Source organism: Panthera onca, chromosome B4 (assembly GCF_046562875.1).
Source record: "Panthera onca isolate mPanOnc1 chromosome B4, mPanOnc1 haplotype 2, whole genome shotgun sequence".
In the NCBI taxonomy this organism is placed as follows: domain Eukaryota; kingdom Metazoa; phylum Chordata; class Mammalia; order Carnivora; family Felidae; genus Panthera; species Panthera onca.
This window is the reverse complement of record NC_138345.1, coordinates 67,025,323-67,048,515: the sequence shown is the minus strand read 5'-3', so window position 1 is coordinate 67,048,515 and position 23,193 is coordinate 67,025,323. Positions and strand designations below refer to the sequence as shown.

At 37.7% G+C, this 23,193-nt stretch overlaps 1 protein-coding gene across 1 annotated transcript in view; it reads left to right on the top strand.

The window, feature by feature from the left end:
* The window catches only part of SLC2A13 (solute carrier family 2 member 13), a 381,521-nt gene extending 359,844 nt beyond the window's left edge, over positions 1–21,677 (top strand). The window contains exons 8-10 of the mRNA XM_078449949.2: positions 10,023–10,144; positions 10,258–10,410; positions 16,517–21,677. Of these exons, the coding sequence (XP_078306075.2) occupies positions 10,023–10,144; positions 10,258–10,410; positions 16,517–16,743 (502 nt within the window). The 3' untranslated portion in view covers positions 16,744–21,677. The remainder of the gene's footprint in view (positions 1–10,022; positions 10,145–10,257; positions 10,411–16,516) is intronic.
* The last annotated feature ends 1,516 nt before the right edge of the window (positions 21,678–23,193 follow it).

Below are 23,193 nucleotides of genomic sequence, written 5' to 3'. Positions count from 1 at the left end.
AGAAAGCTTATGAAGGAAATTGAAGAAGATATAAAGAAATGGAAAGACATTCCGTGCTCATGGATTGGAAGAATAAATATTGTCAAAATGTCAATACTACCCAAAGCTATCTACACATTCAATGCAATCCCAATCAAAATTGCACCAGCATTCTTCTCGAAGCTAGAACAAGCAATCCTAAAATTCATATGGAACCACAAAAGGCCCCGAATGGCCAAAGTAATTTTGAAGAAGAAGACCAAAGCAGGAGGCATCACAATCCCAGACTTTAGCCTCTACTACAAAGCTGTCATCATCAAGACAGCATGGTATTGGCATAAAAACAGACACATAGACCAATGGAATAGAATAGAAACCCCAGAACTAGACCCACAAAAGTATGGCCAACTCATCTTTGACAAAGCAGGAAAGAACATCCAGTGGAAAAAAGACAGTCTCTTTAACAAATGGTGCTGGGAGAACTGGACAGCAACATGTAGAAGGTTGAAACTAGACCACTTTCTCACACCATTCACAAAAATAAACTCAAAATGGATAAAGGACCTGAATGTGAGACAGGAAACCATCAAAACCCTAGAAGAGAAAGCAGGAAAAGACCTCTCTGACCTCAGCCGTAGCAATCTCTTACTCGACACATCCCCAAAGGCAAGGGAATTAAAAGCAAAAGTGAATTACTGGGACCTTATGAAGATAAAAAGCTTCTACACAGCAAAGGAAACAACCAACAAAACTAAAAGGCAACCAACGGAATGGGAGAAGATATTTGCAAATGGCATATCGGACAAAGGGCTAGTATCTAAAATCTATAAAGAGCTCACCAAACTCCACACCCGAAAAACAAATAACCCAGTGAAGAAATGGGCAGAAAACATGAATAGACACTTCTCTAAAGAAGACATCCGGATGGCCAACAGGCACATGAAAAGATGTTCAATGTCGCTCCTTATCAGGGAAATACAAATCAAAACCACACTCAGATATCACCTCACGCCAGTCAGAGTGGCCAAAATGAAGAAATCAGGAGACTATAGATGCTGGAGAGGATGTGGAGAAACGGGAACCCTCTTGCACTGTTGGTGGGAATGCAAATTGGTGCAGCCGCTCTGGAAAGCAGTGTGGAGGTTCCTCAGAAAATTAAAACTAGACCTACCCTATGACCCAGCAATAGCACTGCTAGGAATTTACCCAAGGGATACAGGAGTACTGATGCATAGGGGCACTTGTACCCCAATGTTTATAGCAGCACTCTCAACAATAGCCAAATTATGGAAAGAGCCTAAATGTCCATCAACTGATGAATGGATAAAGAAATTGTGGTTTATATACACAATGGAATACTACGTGGCAATGAGAAAGAATGAAATATGGCCTTTTGTAGCAACGTGGATGGAACTGGAGAGTGTGATGCTAAGTGAAATAAGCCATACAGAGAAAGACAGATACCATATGGTTTCACTCTTATGTGGATCCTGAGAAACGTAACAGAAACCCATGGGGGAGGGGAAGGAAAAAAAAAAAAAAAAAAAAAAGAGGTTAGAGTGGGAGAGAGCCAAAGCATAAGAGACTCTTAAAAACTAAGAACAAACTGAGGGTTGATGGGGGGTGGGAGGGAGGGGAGGGTGGGTGATGGGTATTGAGGAGGGCACCTTTTGGGAGGAGCACTGGGTGTTGTATGGAAACCAATTTGACAATAAATTTTGTATATTGAAAAAAAAAAAGAAAAGGAATGATGAAGTATTTTCTTATGAAGTAAAAGTCTGGGAGGAACCAGAGAGCCAACAGAGGAACCACATCCACTTATTTCTGTTTTTGATTGTGCAGACATTCATTGTACTGTCCGTTTGCCAATTTGGTATCAAAATGAAAGTAACCTACGTTAGATCTAAGACTTAATCTTCAAACCCACCTTTGTAATTTAGCTCAGCTTACTTTTAATAGTTATTTTAATGCCTACATTATTCTCTACAGTCACGTTGTACCTTAATTGACTTAACTACCCTTCATTGCAAATATTTTTGTTGTTTCTAATTACTCATCTGTGTTAAGCTCCTGGTAAATAAAAGTATAGTGAAGTATCTTTCAGCAGGTATTTCCATTTAGAAAATTTCCTAAGAATATTTCATTCCAGATTTCATTCCAAAAGGAAATTATATCAATTTAAATTCTTACTAGAATTAGAGACTACACCAATGTCACTGCATCTGTATGACTTTAAATATTATTTTCATTTGGTAACACTCTTATTCTGTCCATCTGTTTCCCATACTTAGGGTATATAAGTTAGCCAACATACTGGTAAATGGCCTAGATGCCATGTTTTATATACAAATAAAACTTTACTCATTCATTTAAAAAGAGACTTTGAGCTCCAAATATCTAATGCTATTGAAATTTGCCCATATCTGTGATTCATCTCAAAAAGTTTAAAGGTTTTCTTTTCATCAGAAAATGATAACAAAAGATAATCGATTATTTTTTTCAACTTGCCTTTATGTGACAGTCCTCTGCAGGAAAATTGTGAAACAAAAACAGGAAAAATAAAAGGCTAGACAATGGAAAATCATGTAAGGCCAAGATCTTCAACCTGGTCTACATATTGCAAGCTAGGGAACCATACTTTTCTAAAATTACTCAACTATACGTGTGTTAGAATTTAAAGGCTGTGTTGCCACCCTTAACAGAAGTTTATTTCATATTGGATTATTATGTAGGAATTATGCTAGTACACAAAAATCAAAGTGAAAAGTAATGAGTCAAGTTTTTAACAGTAAGTTTTCCTGTTGCTTTGGTGGGATGCCTGAAAGTTAAAATTTCTCACGGATTGGGTTGCTTGTAAATTGACATCATCCTGGCCCTCTGAGTGATTGGCATTGTGTTTATTTCTTCTCAGACAAGAGCGAAGGGGAGATACTCCATCCTTTTCTAGGTACCCTTCTACCACCATGCTCAGACTATCCCTGTAGAACCAGATTATAAATTCCTATAAAACTATTAATGTTAACTCTCAGGGTTGTCCACTTTGTTTTGAGATGATAGCTTAATGATGTTCTTCAAAGAAATCACAGACCTACATCAGGAACTGGAGACGGCATCATGCTTCTTCACTCCCACTGCTCAGTAGTGAACCAGCAAGGAAAGCATGTGTGATAAACCCTGTAGAAGAATGATAGATGTGTCAAGGCAAACCACAGTGAGCTTTTGCTTCTCTTCTCCAAAATCCTACATCTTTTAGTAAAATCTGGGAAGGAGACAAAGTTCTCTAGGTTTCTCAGTGATTAGGATTGGGTAAAAAGATTTGAAGTTTTGCGATTCAAATACAGGTTTGTATTTTCTCGCACCCCCCCATGTGTGAACATGAAGCAGTTCGTTTCATCACAGTGAATAAAGGAGCAATACAGAAAGAGTGTGCTGTAGAGAAAGCATGGAGTGAGTTGCTTATGGTTAACTGTGGCAAAGCAGTTGCACCACTTAGTTCCTTTGGTTATTTCTTTGGATATCTGGTGGAGAGGCAACATACACACACCAAACAGGCAGAAGTAGCTCTATACATCTGAACTGGTTTTAGAGTGGGTGTCGAGTAGGCAAGGGAGAATTGTTCTACCTTCCAAGAGAGGTGTTCATTTCTAGATGCGTCATTAAAGGAAGCACTGTGGGTCCCATGGCTGGAACAGCAAACCCATCGTTTATGCAGTCTATGTATCAGGTGTCAGTCTAGTCATGCTCTTGGTACCAGTTAGTTCTCAGAGTCTGGCAAAGTCAGACCTGTTTCACCTGCTCACAGGATTGTGCTGCTCTGTCCACTGCAGTGGCCTCTGCGCAGCTCCTGTTATTGTAGTCCATTTCCTGGTTTTGCTGTAGAATGTGGTGAGGTGTCCCATCAGAGTGCATGACTCTTTCTAATCCCAACCCACACACTGATGTCAAAGTATTTTTTGTTCTTTCTCTGGAGCGTTATGTTCTTCCACCGGCACTTGCTCAGCCAGGAAAACATGAGGGTATTTTGCAATAGCATTTGGAATATACATTTTTATCTTTTAGTTGGGATTTCTAGTGTTTGTATTTTAAAGGTCAGATGATGTCACAGTCTTAGTCATTAGCTGTCTACGTATCTGAGTGTGTAACTGCCAAGTCAGAGCCTGCAGTGGTTTCCTAAAATCAGCACCAGGATTACAGGGAGTCACTCGCCTTTTTACGCATATACACATGCACGGCCAAATGGTGAAAAGCTACATCAGACCTTGCACAGAGCCCACGCTGAATTTGCTACTGCCCATTGTTCCAGAAAAACAGATCATGCAAATAACTTTGATAATAATGGATGAAATAGTGAATAGAATTTTTCAGTGATTTTTTTAGTGATTTGAGTATTTGTAAGCATTTCCCTCCCCGGCAACCTACATGCTTATCTTTTCTCCTTTCCTCTCTCTCCTCATCCCCTCTCTTATTTTCTCATTTTAAGATCTTCAGAACTCAAAAGACTATTGGTGGGAAATGAAGGTGAAGGATTATTGATCAGGAGATCTCTACTGCTGTTTTCTACTCACAGTTTAGTGCAAAGGCTTCGTTTATGTCCGTAGAGAATACTAATATGAACTAGAGGTTGGGATTTAAGAAAACAGGGGTGGGGGGTACAAAACTGGCTATTCTTTTGGCAAACACTTAAATCACTTTCTTTGTGCCACACAGTTATCAACTGTGTGTAATCTTCATAACGAGTTTCTTAGGGACTTTTATTTTACAGATTAGAAAACTGAGGTACAAAGAGGCTAAGCAACTTGCCCAAGGTTATACACCTGGTAAGTAACAGAACTGAGGTACAAAACCATGCGGCCTGACTCTAGACCCTGTGCCCTTAACCTTTGCGCTGCGCTGCCTCGGAGGAGAGTCCAGGACAGTAAAAAAGAGAGGCTCTTCAGATAGGACAACATAGAGCCCTTCTGTGATAATGACGTAAATGAGGAAAATGAAAATGCATTGAGAAGAAAGAATTTCAGACAGGTGAATGGGTGGCATCTGTACCTGCAAGAGAGGGAGAGACTTCAGCGAAGCAGCACAGTCCTTACATACTTAGTCACATGTGTCCTGTCACTTTTGGCACATTCTGTTAGAAAGAAGTCACAGGTCACTCCCACACTGAGAGAGGACTTGAGGAGTGCATGAACATCAGGAAACAGATCATGGGGAGGCCACTCTAGAGTCTGCTGTAGAGATGCATGCAGGTGAGGAGACACACACTCAGAGTCTGAATTAGGGTGGTCTTGATGCAAATAGAAAAGAAGAGTCAGATTCAAGAAACCATGTCTAGGAGTATAATCGTGAATTCTTACCCATACCACGTGAAGGTCTTTGCATCCATTATCTCATGTAAGCCTCAAAGTAACTATTTGAGGTGGCTGTCAGGAGAATCCTTATTTCACAGATGAGGACACAGGCTTTTAAAAGTTAAGTTCCTAGCTCACATACATCCCAGCTTCAAATCTGGATGTCCCAACTTAGGTTTGAACATAGGATGCCAGTCTCAGAGCTCATAGTCTTCGCCACTCTTCTTTACTTGGACTTCACAGTATAGAGGATTTAAAGAGAGATGGGAAAGAAAACATTGAAGATTAACTGCAAGAGTTTAACCCATTTCAACTCAAAGGATGGTGGTATTATCGAAAACAGGCATGTCATGAGAGGCACTGGCATACACTGCCTGCCACGCAGTGTGCTAAGCCCTCAGTATGCATCATCACATTGAATGTTCCAACAGCCTGCAAGAATAGTGGATATTCAGCAGATACCCAGATTCCATTAGTGGAGACAAAAGTTAGTGCTAGAATAACCTATCAGGGAGCATCATATGGAGATCATAAATCTCTAAGATGACAGGGTGTGAGGGTGATCTGGCAGTGACATCTGTCACCCCATTGGTCACCAGGGATGATTTGGCTGATCTGGCTGGCTAGGCCGGTATCCCCTTCCTCCCTCACTGCTCTGTGTGCACCCCTCCTATAGTCGTGCAATCAAAGAGGGTGACCTTTCCGGATAGAGGAGGGCTGTTCTTCCATCAAGGGTATATGGGAATTGCGCACCTGTTAGAAACTCTGAACAACCTGTCAAGGTCCATTCATAGGAGAATGTAGGGTAGTCAAGATTCCAAGACTCCACACACATCCAAATGAGGCACTGCATGTGACAATCTACGTTTCTTTTAAAAAATAATTAAAATAAAATTAGATGTTTAAGAGAGAAAGGACAGGCCCCACAAGAGAACCTTAGAAAACACCTATATTTAGCGGTTGAGGGAGGGAGATACAGTTAAAAAAGCAATGAAGACCTATACATCAGAGAGATAAGATGGAGAGATGGAGATATAACTGTAAAAGCAAAGGGGAAGGAGAAGAAAAAGGGTTGTCAGCAAATACCACCAGAGAGTAATCAAAGAACCTCATAATCAAGGCAGGATAAAGGAATTTGGAGGTTAGGACGGAGGGAGGGACTGACTGAGGGTCAGACTTTTGGGTGAGCAGATTCAGGAAAACAGAGCCTAGCAGGAGTCCACTGGCATAGATGTGGATGGGTGAGCTGGGCTGTGAAGATAAGAGTGGGGAGTGAGGATGTAGAATTCACCAGTATAAACTTCTCTATAAAGGCAGATGAACTAGTAGTAGTAATATGAGAGGGTTTGAACAACTGAGTAGCAGTGATCTTGTGTGTTGTAAATAGAAGGGAAGGTTCAAGTCAGAAGAAACAAAATGGTGGAAAGAGACAGACTGCTGATGGAATGTGACCCCAGAGGAGACAGAAGGCAAAGAAGAAGAAGGTGCAGGTCCTTAGAAAAGGGAAGAGACATGTTACCAATGGAGGTGGGAAAAGAACTGAAAGAAACTGAAAGAAAATATAGAAAAACAGAGGTTCAGTAGGTTCAGTTTTCTTCTTAAAGAAGGACCCAAATTCATAGTGGGAAAGCGGAGGAAAAAATGTCAGTACTAGAAGATAGTACTAAATATTTTAATTAATGGAAGCAACAGTTGACCAAAGTTTATTGAATGTCTACTCTGAAGCAGAGAATTCAGTAGAGAAGACTTTAAAAGATGTTTATTTTTGAGACAGAGAGGGAGAGACAGAGGGTGAGCAGGGGATGGGCAAAAAGAGAGGGAGACACAGAAACCAAAGCAGGCTCCAGGCTCTGAGCTGCCAGTACAGAGCCCGATGCAGGGCTCAAACCCACAAACCATGAGATCATGACCTGAGCTGAAGTCCAGTGCTTAACTGACTGAGCCACCCAGTCGTCCCTAGCATGAACTTTTAATAGAACAAAGCAGCATGGTTCCATAATTTTGCCCAGTGGTTTTTTTTTTTTAATTTTTTTTTTTACCATTTTTATTTATTTTTGAGACAGAGACAGAGCATAAACGGGGGAGGGGCAGAGAGAGAGGGAGACACAGAATCGGAAGCAGGCTCCAGGCTCTGAGCCATCAGCCCAGAGCCCGACGCGGGGCTCGAACTCACCGACTGCGAGATCGTGACCTGAGCTGAAGTTGGACACTTAACCGACTGAGCCACCCAGGTGCCCCTGCCCAGTGGTTATTGAAGGCAGTTAAATTCCCACTGCACAGGGCTGGAAACTGAAATAGAATAGCAGGTAAGCATGGATAAAAGAAAGATGGATTCTAGAGGCCAACAAAGAGTATTGGCATGGTCTATACCCACCCAGTGATGAAAGTAAGTGAATACTAAGAAGAGTTTAAAATCTAAATATTTTTGGGGGGGTGTGGAGGAAATTACACGAAATGAGGAAACAAAATGCTTGTTATCAGAAAAGGAATGCTCTGAGACCTTAAAGTAAAATAGTTCCAAATCAAGCAAACTACGGAGTGCTCTCTCTGCAGTTTCAGAAGCTAAAGAACTATGAAGCCAAAAGTATGGGCCAGAAGTAAAAATAAATGCTTGTGGCAGAGGATGTGAGGAGGTGGAGAATATGACTGACCAGGCACCCAAATCATGAAGACAAGGTGGAGGGTTATGACAGAGGTCAGGGTTATGACAGCAAGGACAGGGCTTAGATGTTAAGGTTCAAACACAGAGGTTGATAGAGGTGGAATACTAGTCTAAAAATGACAATGGAAGCAAGAATGTTTTTGAGACTGGTTATGTCTTTTTGGGAAATTCCAGTTTTAATTAAGTTGAACTTACAACTCTTTACCTTGGGAGTCAGTCTAAGACCAGCGGAGACTTTGCTTCACAATAGAACTAGGAGGCAAAGTCATCAGGGAGTGACAGAGACATAAGTAAGGGCACCTAGCAGGAAGGGAAAGTGTTAGTTGGAATCAGATGTAAGCATTGTTCTCTGCTCACATCTGTGCTATCACTTCTTTACAAATGACCCTTCTGATCCTTAAAATTACCTGTAAGGCATTATCCCCATTTTATAAAAAAAAAAAAAAAAAAAAAAAAAAAAGAATCTGGTTGGCTCAGTCGGTGTGACTCTTGATCCTGACTCAGGTCCCGATCTCATGGTCGTGGGATCAAGCCCCATGTTGGGCTTTTTTTCCCTGGCAGCATGGAACCTGCTTGGGATTCTCTCTCCCTCTCTCTCCCCTCCCCCACTCACACTTGTTTGGTTTTTTTGTTTGTTTCTTTTTCTCCCTCTCTTTCTTTTTTTTTTTTAAATATCTGGTTTCAAGATTTGAATCTTGTCCTGACTACAAATTCTAAGGTCTTTCTACCACAACTTACTGACACTCAGTAGTCTTAAAGTGTTACTGCGGCTTTCAAGAACTAACTAGAAATCATGTCTGACTTGTATGAAGTGGGTATAAAATACAATGTGTTTTTTAATTGAGGTATATTTGACCTATAACTTATTAGTTTCAGGTGTACAACATGATTTAGTATTAAACATCCGTCACCTTATATTATTTGCAAATGTCTGTTGTCATGAGAACATTTAAGACCTACTCTCTTAGCTTTCAGTCATGTGGTACAGTATTAACTATAGTCGCCATGCTGTATATTATATCTGATGACTTATTTTGTAACTGTATATTTGTACCTTTTAACCCATTTCAACACCCCAAACTCTGTGCCCCTACAAGCACAGATCTGTTCTCTGTACCTATGAGCTCAGGTTTTTTTTGTTTTGATCGTACATATCAGATCATATGGTATTCGTCTTTCTCTGACTTATTTCGTTTAGCATAATGCCCTCAAGGTCCATTTTTGTGATTACAAATGGCAAAAATCCCTTCTGTTTTAATGCTGAATCATATTCCTCTATGTATGTGTGGTGTGTTTGCACACACCACGTTTCTGTCTCCATTCATCCATCAGTGGGCACTTAGGTTGCTTTCATGTCCTGACTGTTGTAAACGATGCCACAGTGACATGCAGGCACATGTGTTTTTTCAAGTTAGTGTTTTTGTTTTCTTCAGATAAATACACAGAAGTTGGATTGTCAAATCATATGGTTGCTTTAATTTTTTGAGGAACCTCCATCCCGTTATGGAAAGTGGCTTCACCAGTTTACATTCCACCAATAGTGCACAAATGTTTTCTCTTTTCTCCACATCCCCACCAGCACTTGTTATTTCTTATCGTTTTGATGGTAGCCATTCTGACAAGGGGGAGGTGATGCCTCATTTTGGTTTCAACTTCCTTGATTATGGATTTGTAGTTCCCTGATGATTAGTGATGTTGAACACCTTTTCATATACCTGTCGGCCAACTATGTATCTCTTTTAGGAAAATGTCTCTTTAGATCCTCTGACCATTTTTTAATTAGACAATTTTTTTTTTGCTGTTGAGCTGTACACACAGCTTTTTCTCTTGAATTATATTCAGATCTAAAATATTCTGTGTGAGCCTCACAGGTAATCCTGTATATTTAAATCTTAATTTGTTTTTCAAGAAAAACATCATGGACCCTTTTTCCTTAATGACATTAAGGAACTTCCAAAACATTCAAGATGAGCACATTGAATTTCTGCAACTATACCCTAAAACATTAAGTTAATACTTAATATTTCATTATTTTTCAGGTGTGAGAATGAAACCAAATTCAAAACGGAAGAAGTATTTTGGGCTTACAATTTCTGCCCTACGCCATACTCCTGGACTGCACTTCTGGGCCTTATTTTATATCTTGTTTTCTTCGCACCTGGTAAACAAAGGCTTTGTGTTTCTGTGTTAAAGTTATCTCTTTTTAAAGGAGACAAACTACTGTTTTTCAAATTTCTTATAAACTACTTTACCGAAAATGTTAATTTTTCTCAGGAATGGGACCAATGCCTTGGACGGTGAATTCCGAAATATATCCCCTTTGGGCAAGGAGTACAGGAAATGCATGTTCATCTGGAATAAATTGGATGTTCAACGTTTTGGTTTCACTGACATTTTTACACACAGCAGAGTACCTCACATATTATGGTAAGAGAATATTTTTTCCATCTATAGTTTCATTTTTATTTTTCCTATTCTTTTTATATGTACTATCATTTGGGTTTAAAAAAGTAGATGGTTATATTTTTGCTATACTCAGTATGTCTACATGGCTTTCTCATTCCCCAAAGGCCTTGGAAATGAACCTAGGGAAAGAGAAGAGTAATTCTTTACTAAGCAGCATGGCTGCTCATCCCTCAATGCTTTATAGCCCTCACCCCATACAACCCAAACATCTCCTAGCTATCGCCCCAGTTGGAAATCTTCACCACAGGCTTTTATTTTAATGAAGAAACATAAATAACAGAAGATGGTAGAAATGATGCAGGCAGAGAATCTAAGGTAAATGTTGAAGATGTCTCATGATGGAGACAGTCATGTCCAGGTAGCTCCCCCAAAGGTCGTGCTGTGTTGTATGCCTTCCACTAGATTATCTATGCTGTTCAGGACACAGCATGGTAATTTCAGTGTCGGCCCCAACCAGCACTTACCACTACCAAAAGCATAAACCTGACAGAAGTGTTTATGTGAAAATGTGTGGACCATAACTCAAAACAATATTAGGACGTGGCTGAGTCAGGAAAAAAGCTTTGGGAAGCTACTTCAAGTCCATTTTTAGCTAAAGTGGAAAGATTTTCTCTTTAGCAAGAGAATTTTCTTCACTGTCTTTGAGCCAGTAGTTTGTAATTGGATTCTTAATGATGGACGATCCCAAGATAGTCCCTGTAAGTCTCTGTATGTATATGGAGTGTCTGTTGCTTAGACCATTCTCTGGCCCCTTCCCCATCATCCACCCCACCCCATCCCATGCTCTGGGCATGTACATTCCTTTTTGCAAGAACAGACACACACACATCCCACAGTTGGACCATAAATCACTGGAGCTTAGGCCAGGACTTAGGCCTCGTTTGCCATTGTATTCCCAGTATCTTCCAGGGCCTCCTTTTCACTTGATAAGCCCTCAGAAGTGTTTGTCAAATTAATAAATACACAGATGAATTTTGAATGTGAGGAAACATACAAATCTATTCTTCCTGTCTCCTGAACATACTGTATTAGTATTAACTCCTATTATCTTTATAAAACTCTTGTCTCTCCCAGTGAACATTTAGAAATTCAGAAACATATTAAAAAAGGAAACGCATTGGCATTTTAAAATGGATATACATATTTCATATATTCAATTTTGTCCCATTGGCAATTAAAGTTTTTTACATAAATTCAGAAACTTATCTTTCTGACACTATAGGTATTTATACAATAAATATTTACCCATATTTGCTAGTTCTTGAGAATGCTTAATTTTTTTGTTTGCTTTAGGGAATTCTTAAAGACCTGAATATAGGCTAATATCCCAAGGAAGTATTTTTGTTTGTTTATTTTTGATAGAGAGAGAGGGAAACAGAAGATCCGAAGTGGGCTCTGTGCTGACCACAGAGAGCCCAATGTGGGACTCAAGCTCATGAGCCCGCAAGATCATGACCTGAGCCAAAGTTGGTCACTTAGCCAACTGAACCACGCAGGGAGGCACCCCAAGGAAGTATTCTTTTTATTAAGTTGTAGACCAAATACTAAAAGTCTACATGGCAAGACTTTTGTTAGCAAAGCTCCTCCTTCAGTTTATGCAGCCTCAACAACAGGAGGCAACAGAAATAAAATTTAAGTAGGGCATACATAGCCAGGCTTCTTTCAGAAATATTCAGTTAGAACCAATTGGCAGTTGCCAGAGGGGAAGGAGGGTGAGGGTTGGGCAAATATGGGTGAAGGGTGGTAGGAGGTACAGGCTTCCAGTTACACAATGAGTGAGCCATGGAGATGAAGAGTACATCACAGGGCACATGGTCAATGGTACTGTAATAGTGATACGTGGTGACAGATGGTAGCTACACGTGTGAGGATGGCATAATGTACATAGTTGTCAAATCAGTATGTTGTACACCGGAAGCTAATGTGAATTGTGTCAACTCTACTTCCATTTGAATATATACAGTTTATATTGTATTATATGTATATGGCTTATATATAATAAAATATATATGCTGTTTGTATATCTAGTTAGAAGTTTTTGCTTTGCATTAAGCCAGGCTTCTAGTATGTCAACACACTGGTCCATTAGGTCTGCTGCTTGCTAAGTTTTTTCTCTGTGTTTGGACCTAAATTTTAATCTACATGTTACTGATTTATGTAAGACTCATGTTTCTATAGATGATTTAACAAACATACTACATAACAATGTATTTCTCTTTAAATTTCCATGTCTTCTTTTATTGCCTCCTTTCTTATTTCATAAAACCTCAAATTTTGGTTTCTTCCTGAACTATACTGCTTAGACAAGTCTGCCTTGGCCCCCATTCAGTAATGTTTATTACTAAAAATTATCATTAAAGTGTCAGGACTATACCATTTTATGTATAGCACTTGTGACTACTAAATACTAAATCTACTAAATAGATCCCTTGAAAAGCACTTTATCAAAGTTCCTGTACTGAGGTACTGAAATTCAGTCAGACATGGTCTTTGATTCCTCATTCTGTATAATTCAATTAAATATTTGTTTAAATCTGAAACTTCATATAGGATTCTTAATAAGATTGATTTCCTTCAGAATAAAACTGAGGAATATCTGCACTTAACAATCCTGACAGACTCACTACAGATTTTTGGGGTTTTTTTCTACTTGCATTCCAAGGAGAAATAAGAAAATGAGTCACATAACTGACTTGGCCATTATTTGGAGGAGGCTACAGCCTTCCTGGCTGGCCCATGCCTCTGTGGCTTAACCGTAGGTCTCACCACTTGGGCAGTTTTGGTATTGCCTGCTTTAGATTCTTCAGATTCTATAAAAGGATCTTATATTTTATCTTTGTTTGTTTGTTTGTTTGTTTTTGAGAAAGAGAGAAACAGAGCATGGGGAGGGGAGGGGCAGAGATAGAGGGAGACTGAGGATCGGAAGCAGGCTGCAGGTTCTGAGCTGTCATCACAGAGCCCGGCGGGGGTCTCGAACGCACAAACCGTGAGAGCATGACCTGAGCCTAAGCCGGACGCTCAACCAACTAAGCCACCCAAGCGCCCCAAGGGTCTTTCATTTTAGAATTTCTTTGATGTTATTTGGATGGGGAATCTGGGTCACAAGCAAGAAACTATATGGCCTTTAAGAATCTTCCTATTCCATCTAATTGTTTTTAACCATAATGGTGGAGCACTGACAGATTTGATTTATTTCTATTCATGCCACTGTTCCTAAATTGTGAAACATGATGAATGTTTCCTCAACATTATATTTTATAAAGCCAAACGTAGTTTGCTCTGTTAGAGATTCTGGAGTTTAGCAGCCTGATTTAGTCTAAAATGTTTTACCATCTGCACTTATTTTTCTGTATTGTCATCATGATTACCATCCTTTCTTTGTCCCTCTCTGCTAACGATTCCATTTCTCTTCCACCACAAGTTTTACTTATCTGTAATCAAACACAGGACCTCGTCTGCTTTTTTTTTTCCCTCCAAAACCCAGCATCATCCAAGAGCTAGCTCTTCAGCATCACCCTTTTCATGAAAACATTCCCAGTTTTTAAGTCCTACTAATCTTGTTCTATTCTATCTCTAATAGCAACCCTTCTTCCATAGTGATTTAGATGCATTTGATAATGCTACCACTTTTTTTTGGCAGCTAACCTCCAGAATTCTAGTAGGCATGTAACATACATTTTTTTCTGTTCTTTGCAGTTTGGCAGGACAGCAGTTTTTTCCCCATTAGACAGATGAGGAAAGCAGGGTCAAGAGAATTTAAGAAACTGCCCCAGGAGTCTGCCTGCATCACTTTGTGACTTTCAGATCCACACTGTCTACAGAGCCACGGAACCTTCCTGTCACTGTAGCACTCAGCCATGCATCCCAGATGACCTAGTAGTATTTTCTGATTATTTACTAAGTATAAGAAATAAAAAATACACATACGCTTGTATGAAATGTTTAACATGAATCAAACAAATGAAATAAAGGACGTCTGTATTTGTGTTTTTAAACAAAGAGCATTTCTCTTACACAAGTCCAGCTCCTTGACTTAATCTAGCAAACTATGCCATGATTTAGTCAACCCTTTCGTATTTTTTCTAAATCTTGTAATTTACCTCTTTTTCCCTGCAGTTCTCTCATGACTCCTCGTCCCACCAAGCAGATTCTTTCAGGTGGACAATTCAGCAGCATTTTTCCTCCAGTTTTCCTTGAACCTTCCCAAGAAATGTTTCTGTCTTTATTCCTGGAATGGTTACTTACGTCTTTTAAAAAGTAGTCTTCATAATGTCTTTCCCATTCTGTAATGATTCATCAGAAAGGGAAAATATTATTCAGTTCTTTAACTGCTTGCTATGCTATTTGGCTTACAGCTTGATTTTGAAATATGTCTTTGTCTAGTTTAGCCCTTTATTTCAGATCTGCTTGCAATCAACAAGAGCACATTTATTTCTAGATGCTCCATTGTGTCAGGCACCATATTAAGCATTGGGAACCCAAATACAAACAAGCCATAGACTCAGCCCTTAAGGAGACCAGTTTTGACACTGAAACAGAAGAGCACATCTCCCTCTCAAGCATCTCATAACCATCTCTCCTATGCCTGCTCCTGATTGGGGTTGTAAAATTTATAGAATTATAAACTAAAATAGGAGCTGAATGGAGCACCTAACCTAGATGGCTCAGTCGGTTGAGCATCTGACTTTGGCTCGGGTCATGATCTCAACAGTTTGTGAGTTCAAGCCCCACTGCTGTCCAGTGCAGAGATCCTCTGTCCCCCTCTCTCTGCCCCCCCCCCCTTTTCTCTCTCAAAAATAAATAAATATATAAAATAGCTAAGAAACCATCTTTTTTTTTTTTTTTTACTTGATACGGAAACTGAGGCACAGAGAGGAGGTTAAATGACTGGAAGTCACACAACAAGATTTAAACCTAGATTTTCCAACTCCCAATCTGATATCCTTTCTGCCATTTGTCACATTAGTTTATCATCTTCCATTACCAGGATGATCTCAATTGAACACCTTAAATTAGGCAGGAACTCCACTGTGATAAGGTTCTTATATTTAAATTGAGAATTATATAAGAAAGACCATCTTGGACATATGTAGAGAGTATACACAAGTCACATAGGTCTCATCCATCTAGACTTGCTGTATTTACACTTAGAATTGTAACACAACCAGGTACTATTTAGGTCTTTGTGTTTATACTGCATTGGCATGCATAGTCTTAGGGGAAAGCAGAATTCTCTGATCTCATGGAACTTATATTCTAGTTGGGGAAAACAAAACAAATTAGTAAGCTTTATAGTATGTCAGATGGTGAGAAGTGCTATGGACCAAAACAAGTGGATCTTGGTGGTCTAAGAGAAGGAACAAGGGGACTAGGTAAGAGACCACTGCAATAGTGCAGATGAGAAGATTGCCTTTAGATCAGAGATACCAGTGGAATGGCGAGAAGTGGTCATATTTGGATTGTATTTTGAAGGTAGATCCAACAGAATTTCCTAACAGATTGGATGTTGGATGCGAGGGTAAGGAAACAGTCAAGGTTGACTTCTCAACTTTGGGCATGAGAGATTGGAAAGATAAGTTGCCATGTACTCCAATGAATCATGAACTCAGAAGTGGCATCATGTATCTGATTCTAGAAGTACAAGATAAATGAGAAAGAAATTGTTCCCTCAAAGTGCCTCCATTCTAGTAGACAAGACAGATGCAAATGCATGCACATAATACTTCTTGGTTGTTATGATAGTGGCTTCAGCAAAGTGCTGTAAAAGTACACAGGAGAGAGAACAGTGATCTCCAGCCAAGGAAGTGAAGAAAGACTTCAAAGCAGAAGTTACATCTGAACTCAGTTTATCATTCTTCTTGAGTTGGGCATTGTATAACTTGAGCTTAGAAAGGTAAATTGTATTATGTTCATAGAGCTAGAATAGTAAGAGTAAAGCAGGCCAGTGGTTATTTTTTGCCTCCATGTAAGACCAGTTATGTATGATTGACCAGAAGGAAAAATCAAAATCAAGTACACTTGCCAACCTAGGACTATTCATATACATACGTATTATTTTCCATTGCAGGAGCCTTCTTCCTCTATGCTGGATTCGCTGCTGTGGGACTCCTTTTCATCTATGGCTGTCTTCCTGAGACCAAAGGGAAAAAATTAGAGGAAATTGAATCACTCTTTGACAACAGGTTATGTACATGTGGCGCTTCAGATTCTGATGAAGGGAGATATATTGAATATATTCGGGTGAAGGGAAGTAACTATCATCTTTCTGACAACGATGCTTCTGATGTGGAGTAATTTTCAGCTGCTGAAATATTTAGGTATTTAAACAAACTTGGGGAACAAAAGCAGCAATTGGTGACCTCACTGCCCTGCTTTTAATCTGGTTCTTTCCACAGTCTAGTTTTGAATGACCTCATATTCTAGAATATTTGATTAGGAGGAAGATACAACCATGATGACATTTTTTTTTCACAAGCAGAAATGTGAAACAATATTTAGAGATTTTAAATTAATAATTATTGAACAAATGTATGTAATTCCTTCCTGAGATAGTCTAAAATGAATATTGTATCCAGTGACTTCAGTGGTATCCTTTTTTCCTAAGACCATATATAATTATTAGTGGCAATAGAGTCAGTGCTAAACTAGCTGAATCGTATATGTATGATATACTTATGAAGAAGGATTCTGGGATATGATCCAAGGATGTTTTCTGTCAAAACATGGCCTGTTGGCCCTAAATTTCCCTAAGGACAAGTAGCTTATCTGTGATCAACTATTAGAAAGTAAATTCCATTTAAGCTTTCAGCAGATTCAAAAGTGCCTCCACAGAGGCATGGTTGTCCTTATCTCCTTTAGATTCCACATTTTGGTCTCTCTCTCCAAGTCAGATCTTGAGAGCTCTTGAGAAACTGACTCTGCACAGGACCTTTGGAACATTATGAAAAGCAGGTCTTTAAGGGTTTATTTTCATACGTATTTTTTTGCATCAGTGATAAGTATACATTTGCACAGATAAGCTGGCAAGTTTTGATAAGTATATTTTATTGCTAGAAAGTAAGAAAGAAAAAATTTGTATGGACCCCTGATTGAGTTAGTCACTTAAGTATGCACCTATAAACGCAAAACAGTGCCGTGTCTTCAAATGTATTTCAGGGTTTCTGTTCATGCCAAAATCACCTGATACTCACCACGCCTTCACTCATCGACTCTAGAGCCCTACTATTTGTGCCTTCATTTTTGTTCTAAATAGCTGCTAGCAGACTATTTTCCCCTTTTAATCAAATAATTTCTGAAACAAAAAAGAAAGGAAGAAAATCAGTGACAGAGAATGCTGCTGTTGTATTGATGTTTAAGTAAATAGTGGGACTTACGTTTTCCTTAACTTTTTATTAATTCTTCATAAGGGAATCATGACATTTCGTTACTTAATAGTACTTGTCTTTTTTTACTTTAAGAGCACAAATTTGTTTTTATTTTGCACACCCTTTTCTCATTTTCCCTGACAGTTTACCAAAAAAGAAAAGATACATAGATTTGTCTGTGGGTGTTTCCTTTTTCTCATACTTGGCTTGGATTTTTTTCCTTGTCTAAAAATTGAGATTTTCTATTGGAACAGATTGATGTTTCTAATATAGCATACATTTCTGCAGTGTCTTTGCAAAGTGTTCATTGGTTCTTATGCTCATTCATCAATGATCCCTATTTTTTGTTCTTAAGAACTTCACAGGATATACAAAATTACTTGCTAGTTCCAGTGAAAATATGAATGAATCTTAAGTTTGATGCATTTTAATATGGCTCTAAACATCTAATAAGGCACTCTTTGGACTGAAAAGATAGCTATCTCTAAATTCATTGTTTCTGCCAGTCTCCCAAAGGTGTTTTGCTCTTCGCTGGAAGTCTGGCTTATTCCTGTCACTATTATCAAAACTGAAAATGTAGCCAAGAAGATTTATTCTCTTAGCCACCAGGGGTATGATAAGCGTGCTTTTAAAATGTCACTTTACTGGCCTAAAAATCCTTCAGCCAAAAAAAAAAAAAAAAAAAGCTCCCTTTGATCATTTCATACAATAAAAAAATTTATTTTAGAGAGTTTTTTCCCTGAATTAGGTGCTTTGACAATTGATTTCTAAGGGGATACTAGTATTGATTTTTCCCCCAGAAAAGCAGATATGATTTAATAGAAAAAGTTATTCATATTTCTTATCCCATAAGAAATTTCTTACCTGTGTAATACTTCACACAGGGAAAGTGAAATGGAAAATGAGCTATTATGTGGCAAAATCAGAATATGGGGAGAAAAAGCATTTGGACCAATTAAAGTGCTCTCTAAAAATGTATTTTTCTGATTTATCCAAATAATTGCCTCAATTCTTCTCTTTATTGTATACATAGCCTTAATTATATGCTTATATACTCAGCTGGGCTGAATGCACAGTAACCTTATTATTAAAGGAGCGACTGGACTTTTATTATCTCCTAATGCAGAACATGGCCTGTTCTCCCTGATGTGAGCAAATGGCACTTTGAACTTTATATCCATAAATGCACATAAAAGCAGGGAAAATTAGCCACAGTCCTCCTCCCCTAGTCTCCTCAAACTCTCCTTTAAAGAACTATTTGTTATTTATATAGTGATAAAGACAGTATTCCATATCTTGGAAGTATAAGACAGAATGGCATAGTATAAAGATTATTTATAATTTTTTTAAAAACAACTACTTAAAAAGAAACCTTATACGACTAGGGTGTTGTTTTTAGATTCAGTGAACATTTATAGTATATTAAAAATTAAGTATTTGAACTTTTCAGGTTTTTTTATATTATGTACCTTTTAAGTTCCTAGCATCTTTGGCTACCACTATCAACTTGAAAACATTACGTTTGAAATATCATCAAATATATATATTTTTAGGACAATTTATATATGGTATGATTTGACCTACCATATTAAAACAGACTGAGCATCATGCTTTTAACTGAAATTATAGGTGTCCTTCTAAGCATGCTGCAAATTCAATAGACATGTATTATGTTTCAGGAATACACTGCAGAGCAAGTCATAACTCCTAGTTGAGGCTTAGCTTGGTGGCTGATGAGATCTGCTCTAAAGAGAATAGAACCCTCCATCTGCACCTGAACACAGGGCTGAACGTGAAGTCAGATAAATTGTAAAGATCTGGCATTAATAATTTTCTTCAATACAAACATTCTTAATAATTTTGACTGTCGCACCTTAGTCAGTAATTACCCAAAACATGATTTTTAATGTATTTGTAAAAGATCCAAATGAAAACTAAATTTTAAAGGTAATATTTCCATTTGAAATTTTGTTCCCAGCCATATGCAATAATTAGTTCCCTGATGGAAAATACTATGATGGTAATGGCTATCATCAAGTGCTTTTTCATAATAATATTTTACCACTGAACTACATTTTCACGTAGAAGATTCTAAATATTATTTTTTAGGTTATTCATTCTAAAATGAGAATTCCACTTAAGAATTTAGAAGTTGTTTACTATAGTTTCAAAATCCATTATCCAGAGGGAGAATGAACAGGAAAAATGTAACTGACAACCTACGCTTTTGCTTTTTACTGGAAAGTAAAATTGATACGTATTACAATCCTAGATCCTTGGGCGAGAATATTCTACAAAATACTATCCATGTGTTCTCTAAGAAAGTCTCACAACTTAATGACACTAACTGTTTATAAGTACTGTAATACAGTAAGGAGGAGTGGAAGGATTGTTTTATCTCATCAGCTTAGTTCAGAACAATAAAATTATTCAGATGTTTTGTAATAATCAGATTTTTTTTTTAACCATTCTCCTGGTTATAAAATCTCAAATTACACTAGCACCTAACAACCTACATTTACACAGTTGTCGCAACAAGTTTTCAAGTACCAAATTTAGATCTTTTCCTAACTACAAATGAAAAAAAAAATATCAGGCCACTAGCAAAGAATTCATAACAATGTGCTTTATAGCAAAATGTATTAAATAGCGGGTAAAATTTATAGCTTATGTGTAGCTGCTGACAATGACAAGACTCAGAATTCTTCTCTAGATTAATTTTAATGTCCTGTTTTCTGTCACTTTCTATCAATTTTCTTAGCCTCGTGTACAGTAATGTTAAGCTAATTTGATCAAGTGATCAGTGGTAGCAGTGTATCTGTTATCAGTACATTCCCTTCTTCTGGGTGAGAAATATTGCTATTTTCCACAAATAGCAATCATTTTAAAAACAACTAACTGCTACCAACTTTTACATTATCTTTTACATTATCTTTTAGAGAAGGAAATATTTGTGTGCCAATAATCATCAAAGAGATATTTTGTAAGTGTGCTAATGATGTTCAGAAGTACATGACAGAATTTTATCCTCATAACTTGCTTGTGAGTGAGTGTAAAACAATATAATTCCTATAAATCTTTACTTTGGATGTATAAAACAGTCTGTTGCACTGAGTGATTTGGTCTATGAAATGTTCAGTAACTACCTTCAGTTACCAGTAATATTCAGATTTTTATTTCACACTCAAGTTCATGTGTTTGATTTTGTCATATCAGTATGAGAAAAAGGAATGCAGCTTACAAGTACTTAAAAACCAATTTTTGTAAAGTTTTAAAATTTTAGTAAATTTAACATCATTCCATCTCATTTGAAGGTTAAAAAGATGAGACTTAACTCTAGCCAAAGTAGAAATTTATATTCTACATGTCCAAACTGGTTCCTAGCGGCTTTTGGACTATATCTTATTTGATGTTATAGTATCTTTATTTGTAATAAATGTTCAAATTTCTATTTAGAAGCTCTAATGTACATCTAGATTAAATCAAAAGTTTTATGCTTTTAAAATATGTATTTCAAAATGTATATTTTAATTTGAGTGCATGTTATATAGTATTTAATACTTCACATGTCTGAGAAAATTCAGTATAAATATTTATTCTTACATACGTGACATATGGGATGTCTCAAAAATTATGAATATGTATCATTTCCTTCAAAGTCATTCTAGCCTATAGCTGTATCAAAAGTATTGTATATTTTATGGAAACTTAGTGATGTATATGTAAATTTTTTAAGTTATTTTATTGAAGTTCAATCTTTACATAAAATTAAAATCTTTTTTTAAAAAAAGTGTCAGTGCCAGAACTGTAAATGAAAATAATCAAATAAAAGTTAAGACAATTCATTACTCATTTATCTCCCTTGCACTTTTGTATTTTCTTTAATTCTCTTCCTTGGATTTTAGGATCTAGACATAGCAAAGGCATCTACAAAGCTCCACATATTGAATAATACTTCTTTATCTCTTTTGATCATGGGTAAACTCGATCTTTAAAAAAATATTTTATAATACCTAACATTTGTTCCAAGGAATAATTCTAAATAGTAAATATAAAATGTAAAACGAAGTGCTTAGGAGCCCTTGAGATATTATTTCTGTTTGTTGCTAAAACAAGTTGTAACATAAACCATTACGTCAGGTTGACAAAAATTGTATTTGCTCTGTATGTAAAAACAAGATACCTGCCGGGTGGCCTGATGACAGTTCCTTTTGGCACTGTATTGCTCTCCATTGCCATTTGTCCCCAACTGAAGCTTTTAATTTTTTTTTTTTTAAATAGTAAGAATTATCTATTGTTTGATCTGGGCAGCTGTTAGAATTCTCTCCATAGTTAGGGTGTGCCATCCTGAGCCCAACTATAGAAACAGCCTGAAGAGATCCCCTGAAAACACTAGATCCACTTGTCAATCCAGAGGCTTACAGTGGAGGGGACTCTCCTATCTGTGTGCCTTCTCTATGCACACAAAATTACATTTGATTTTCTCCTGTTTAAAAAAAAAAAAAAAAAAAAAAAGCCTTACAGTGGAGTTGCATTTAACCAAGGATTCTGATGTCAGCAGGTAAGGTAAAAATCCTGCAGTCAGAATGATCCAAGAAAATCCCATAAATATGCATAAAGGATCCACTCACCAGAGCACCTAAATAATGCAGTACATATCTGTGTCAGTGGCCAAAATCTTCATTTAACTGTCCAGTCCTGTGGGGTAATCATTATAGTGCTTTTATGGGTACTGAACATAAATTCAGAACATTTTGATGACTTACCCAAGATCACACACTAAAAAGTGATACAAGACCTCTGCATGGACTACACCAATATTCTTCCTCTCTCGGTCATCATTTGGAATGCCTTCTAGTCAGACCCAGGCAGATTTCCTGTGTTGCAACTTAAAAGGCATGCGGAGAAAAGAATCAGATGCCTCATTTTAACCTGGACTACAGACACAAATTCTGACAACTTTTGGGGATTTTTCTCCAAATATGAAGCCCTATATAGTACATTATTTAAGGAGTCAGCATGAAAACGCATTCTCCAGTTTTGAATCCCAGCCTTTTCTACTTACTGCCTGGTAACTCAAATTACTGAGTTACTCTTTGCTCCACTTCTTGACTATAAAGTGGATGTGTGACTACCTCATACATGTATTGTGAGGGTTCATCAATCATGTAAAGCATGTAGACCAATAGTATACAGTAAGTGCTGGATAACTATTGACTGTTCTTAGTGTCATCATCCACATGCTATCCCTGATGCTGCTAAAGCCACACTGTGCAAAGCACAAGCAATGTGTTTATAAATTCTCTTCCTGTGAACTAACAGGAGCACGTGAGCTTCTTTGACATATGTCATACAGGCTGTTTGCAGCAGGCAAGCTTCT